Raw genomic sequence first — 6,052 nt, forward strand, 5'->3', positions numbered from 1 at the left:
CGTATTTACTTTTACCACTTGAAACAATTTGGTATACTTGACAAAATGTTATCAAGTTTTTGGCATCGTTGTCGCGGATCAAACCTGGGTCGTCCGCGTGCATGCGAAAATACTTAGAAGTATACTATTGCATAACATTTATATAAAAATTAAATTTCGTTACTATTTGAAGAGTGACAATATTGTTTAATTATAAAAATATTATGACTTAATTGAGATAAAATAAAAATATAAAGATCAAATTAAAACTAAACAATGACACCAGACATGAGAGTAATATGTGATACTGACATAGTGACATCACATTATCTCTGTCATATGACATGATGTTACTTTAACATGTGACAAATTTTTATTTTTAAGAAAATTGAAAAAAAAATAAGTAACATGTGACACCTCTTTAATAATGTTAGTACATTATTAACGAAAAAACTAATTGTATCCACTTTTTCATATTAAGGACCAAATCGGAACCAATAAAAATACAGGACCGACTACAATTTTTTCTACAAAAATGAAAACCAATGGAATCATTTAACCCTATATCTATTACATGAGCTTTGCAAGAATCCTTACTCTATCAATATTTATTCTAATAGTAGAGTGCCTTAAATATTAAGAACTAACTATATAATCTAAGACCTTTTAAGAAAGTTCTTAAACCATTTTGCAGAGAGTTTTTCATATCGTTTTAAGCCATCCTTATAATCCACAAAGTGAATTCCAAAGCGTACTGCATAACCATCATTCCATTCGAAGTTGTCCAACAATGACCATGCAAAATATCCTTTTATGTTTACGCCATCCCTAGTAAAGTCAATAAAATAAATAAATTAAATTTGCAAATAAAATAATTTTTGAGCAATAAAGAAATCATTAATTACCTAATTGCCGAATTTATATAATAGAGATGGTGATAATAGTAGTGAACTCTATGTTTATCGTAAAGGGATTTCCTTAATGATACTGTCGGTTCGTCCAATTCACTTACACCTTCAAATGAAAAGCAATATACGTTAAAAATGATAGAAGAAAATTACTTATAAGCATGCAAATAGTTAAATTAAGGCTACATATTTTAAATAATTTTGTCTAAATAATTACTTAATGAGATATTTCAAAGATAATAAAATGATGATTTGATTTAATTACCATTTTCAGTTATGTAAATCAAAGGAATGTTGTACTTTTCTTTTGTATAGAGCAACAATTCTCTAATTCCTTTAGGATAAACGTATAACCAACTAGAACTGCTCTGCAAATATAAATATGAAGTTATTCAAAACCAAATAAACCAATAATAATATGAACATAAAATTTCAAATGATTGCATACATACCGATGGACCTATTGGAACGCCATTACGAATAGCTAGCCCACAAAACAAAAAAACAAAATGTGATATTATGAAATTATAAGATATGTTATTTAAATAAGTGATAGTTAAAGTTCTACTTACATGAAAGATTGGCCTTGCAATCTGTTTCATAATTAGGTTTGGTTTTGGGTGCATCGGCAGCATAGTAAGTGGTGTAATAGTTTAATCCAAGAAAATCAAATGAACCAACAAGAAGTTTTGCTTCTTTTTTAGTGAATTCTGGTAATCTTTTACCAACTAAGGAACGCATGCTCTCTGGATACTTTCCTGATGTCAATGGTTCCATGTACCTATATTTATTATTACAAAATATCAAAATTTCAGACTTTTCTTTGTTGAATAACTCCAAATTATTCACATACCTACTACCAAAATAATATAATGTAGTACAAATCCAAAACTTACAATATTTTATTCTTGAAAATAGAAGAACAATATAACACGTAATAACAACTTTAAGTAGTGTGACTCTACATAACTCAAGCTATTCCACATCAATTATAGTTATAATATAAATTTATAATATATAAATGAGTACAATCTTATATGATTGTATAAGTTTAAAATTCACTTCTTAATATAATATCATGACTATAAAGTCTATTATAACGAGATTTTTTGTTTGTCCAGCCTATTGTACAACATTATCATACCAATAATTAATGTTTTGTCCCTAAACTCAATATATATATTTCTCATTATGAAGGACATGTGTTGAAAGTTTCGAATATACGGACAATAAGACCGTTCACAGTATATAAATAAGTATAAACTTCATGTTATAAATCGATTTTACAAGGTTGAGTTAATCTTAAATTTTATATTCTAACATAATTTTATTTTTAAGAGTGGTAATATTTAAATGGAGAGTGAAGTACTTACCATCCATACATAAAGTCAAGAGCTCGTTGAGCAGCTTCTTTATCTGATGTGGTATTTGAAAATGGCTCAAACCAATGAGACACATGTGTTATGCCTATCACTCCCCTTTGAGATTCCTAAGCAAAGTGTTCCAAATGTTAAGTACAAGAGTTGTACAAAAATAATTTAACCCTTATAGCAATGCTGAAGTGTAGCTTTTGGTGAAGACTGAAAAACCTGATACTTTTTCTTGTACACTTGAACAACTGCTGCATGAGAAAGTAGTTGATAATGTGAAATTACATAAGGTTCTGTTCCTGAATCACCACCAGTGCATTCTGGATTTAACCATTGGGAACATCGACCTGGTGCAAAGCTCCCAAGTGCATAACCACCCCTACTAAAAGACCATGGCTCGTTTAAAGTAATCCAATGTTTCACCTTATCTCCAAATTCTTTGAAACAAAGTTCCGCATAGTCTTGAAAATCATTTCTGAAAATCAGTGATGGATGAATTATATTCATGGTAGTTATAATGATAATAAATTAGTGTAAAGTTAACATCAAGGAAGTAACTATTTATGGAAATTAGATTACTAAGTTATCTTACATATCATTCGTATTTTTATTTTTAGTTATGACATAAAAGATAAATTTTGTAAAACTTACACAATGAGAGGACTTAAGAAACCACCGTAGTCTTCTTGTAAAGCTTGAGGAATATCCCAGTGAAAAAGTGTCACATATGGTTGTATACCTGAAATATTAATATTTCGCATATAACCATTGTCACTTTCTTCAAAATCTATTATAAAATGTAAACTTTTTAATTAAGAAAAAAAAAGAGTAAAGAATTAATGTTGACCGTTAAGTAGCAAATGATCGATGAGGTTATGGTAATAATCGATTCCTTCGTGATTTATACCTCCACTCAGCTTTCCTTCTATTTATGATTTACAAAGATTGAAATCATTAACATTGAAATCATTAACATGAAAGGTACAAATACAATAATTACGAAAATAATTAATAATTGTTGATGAACTTTGATCTCACTTGGTAGGATTCTGGACCAAGAGATGGAGAATCTGTAAGCATCCAGATTCATATTCTTCATTATATGAATATCTTCCTGTTATATAAACAGAAAACAACATTAGAAAAATGATTAATTACTTTGAGGGAAAGTGATACTTGGTTTCATCATTGATTAAGAATTTGGACTTTACCTTATAGCGATGATACTGATCAACTGCTACGTCTCCATTACTTTTATCCTTTATTTTGTCTGAAAGTATTATACATGTATAATTAGGCTATTTTAAAACGTTACACTGAGCTCATAAAATTACTTTATAGATGGTTAGATTGTTAGAGATGAAAACATAAAAAATATTAAACTGTAAATTTTAAATTTAACTGAATCTTATAAAATTAACTTTTTACGATAAAATTTCAACTTACTTATATATTACGAAATCTTCTTATGTTTAATGAATATGAAACTCCAACAAAATATACCTGGATATTTGTGGGTGAATACATCCCACATACTTAGTCCTCTTCCATCTTCTTTTGCAGCACCTTCGTACTACAACATGAACATAAAATTATGTGAGTTTAGATTCAAATTTTAAAGGTTAACTTCTTGTTAGGAATGAATTATGAGCATTACTAACAAGTAAATTTTAACCCTAATTCAACTTTTTGCATTAACATTGAGAGATATAAAGTTGGTTTGAAGAGTTTGAAAAAAAAGAGTGAAAAAAGTTACGAGTTTAACTCTTTTTATGAACAACATACTAACAACTTACATTTATTTATAAAAGAATAACCTAATTCAACTTATAAAATTAGTTTAAATTTAATTCAATTTTATAAAATACATTTACTTTTTTATCAGCAGAATATCTATATGTGTATATATACATAAGACACTTGTGTCAACTCAGGTACAATAATTCATGATTTTACATATGTAATGTTTTTGTATGAAAAGTCCATTAAAGATAATGAGGTTTGCATATACTTTATATGGTAAGGTGATATTTGTAAATATTGTAAATTTACTTTATTTATAGTTGATATAAGATTTGTCACAAGGTTTCTGCCAATAGAATAAATAATGTCATCTTTATTTACTTTGTACAATGAATAGAATGATAAATACATCTATAACTATATGCTCTCTTTCTTCATTCAAATTTGAATAGTTATTTTTTAAACTAAGTGATAACAACACTGTGTATATATGAACTACAGGATCTTTGATCAGATGGTATTATAACATTACACGTTGGTTGCTAATTAAACTTCAAGAGATGTAGTTCCAAATCTGACTAGTTAATATTAGAAAAAAATTTCAATGTAATACAAAAATGAAACTGAAATATGTATACCTGGTAGGCTGCTGATGCTGTTCCAAAAACGAAGCCTGTTGGAAAACTACTTCGATTGAGTGAAGAAACATCGACGATAGATGCAGGACCAACAAAAGTAATTGATTGTGATGTGAGAGGAAGAGCGAAGAAGAGAAGGAGAATAAAGTGGTTGCATGCCATGTTCATTGCTGAATCTTAGATTCTGCTTACTGAAGCTATGATGTGTAATATTCCATTTTATAGAGAGAAGAAGAACATAAAGTTATAGCTAAATATAGCTTTATAAGTAATTTAGAATGAAGCTCAGCCATATACTCAAATTGTATTAGTCAATACTACTAATTTAATCTACAAAATTCAGTGCAGTTTGGAATTATTCTGGATGAAAAATAAATCTATAAATCAAATCTAAAAAACATTATAACTCACCACTCAGTCAAAGTTAGGATTTTGTTACTTTTTTTATGTAATAAAATCTAAGAAGCTCATATACAACATCTATATTAGGAAAAAATTAAGAGAAAGAGATGAAACTTACCTTATACGAATAAATAAATAAATTAATCCATCCAAATTGAATAACTATCACAAGGATTAACTCTACTGTCTTGGATTTTCAATTACACCAATAGAAAAAAAAAGTTAGAAAACTTAAAACATGATTTAGTGAGAAATTATGTATTTTAAAATAAGGAAACACTTTTGTTATAAAATTATTTATATTAAAATCTTTTATTCAAATAATTGTGTGTTAGTATTTTTAAATCATTATCTGATACAATTGACAAGGCTAATTCTTACCATAAGCATCAATTTAGTAGCAAAATCAACTACTTTTTAGCTTTTAACTTGCTTAATCCTATCTTTTATCTTAGTTTTATAAATAATTGTGTTTTGAGCTACTTTGATGTAATTTCATCTAAAATCCCTTTATTTTGTAGCTAATAATGTGCTTGGAAGAATCTCCAACAATGTAAAGAACTGAACCAACCACATAAGCAAGCAAATCTGCAGAAAAAGAGAAAAAAATGCAGTGCAGCAAAGTCAGGCTAAGGGCCCTTGGGTCAGGGGCATTGAGCGCCACCTTCACAAATTGAACAAAAGCTGATTTCTTGTGTGCTCGCGTTGAGCGACCCTTAGCAGAGGGCGTTGAGCGCCATTTTGCTGCTAGAATTTCTCGCCTAGGCACCCCCTCTAGGGGCGTAGAGCGCCACTTTCGCTGATTGACAGTTTGAGCTTATTTAAACCTAAAACACGAAGGGGTTTGGGTCTTTGGTTTTTTGGAGGCGCGATTTCACTCAGAGGAGAGCTTGAAGTGCTGTTAGGGTTTGTGGGAACACTCTCTCTTCCTCTTTGGGTTCTTCTTTTGTAAAAATAAAATTAAATACAAAATATGTTTCAATTTTTTTTAAAATAATTTACATTTAAGGAA

General features: G+C 28.9%; 1 protein-coding gene across 1 annotated transcript; it reads right to left on the reverse strand.

The window, feature by feature from the left end:
- Nucleotides 1-497: 497 nt before the first annotated feature.
- LOC148193717 (cyanogenic beta-glucosidase-like) lies at nt 498-4,808 on the reverse strand. Its single transcript, XM_088098987.1, has 13 exons — nt 4,639-4,808; nt 3,761-3,830; nt 3,469-3,527; nt 3,296-3,371; nt 3,105-3,182; nt 2,909-2,996; nt 2,477-2,732; nt 2,261-2,376; nt 1,460-1,668; nt 1,340-1,371; nt 1,153-1,255; nt 885-993; nt 498-807 (listed from the first exon to the last, which is right to left on the reverse strand). Exons 1-13 carry the CDS (start codon nt 4,804-4,806, stop codon nt 636-638), a joined length of 1,536 nt encoding a protein of 511 aa, XP_087955113.1. The 5' UTR covers nt 4,807-4,808; the 3' UTR covers nt 498-635.
- Between the last annotated feature and the right edge of the window lie 1,244 nt (nt 4,809-6,052).

The sequence above is a fragment of the Vigna umbellata genome, chromosome 9 (genome assembly GCF_029865625.1).
Source record: "Vigna umbellata cultivar VRB3 chromosome 9, Vumbellata_1.0, whole genome shotgun sequence".
Lineage (NCBI taxonomy): Eukaryota > Viridiplantae > Streptophyta > Magnoliopsida > Fabales > Fabaceae > Vigna > Vigna umbellata.

Coding starts and splice junctions, on each gene's coding strand:
- LOC148193717 (XM_088098987.1), bottom strand. CDS start 4,806: ATGAACATGGCATGCAACCACTTTATTCTCCTTCTCTTCTTCGCTCTT. Junction 3,372..3,468: donor ATCAGTATCATCGCTATAAG/GTAAAGTCCAAA, acceptor TTTATATAACAG/GAAGATATTCATATAATGAA. Junction 1,256..1,339: donor GCGTTCCAATAGGTCCATCG/GTATGTATGCAA, acceptor TTATATTTGCAG/AGCAGTTCTAGTTGGTTATA.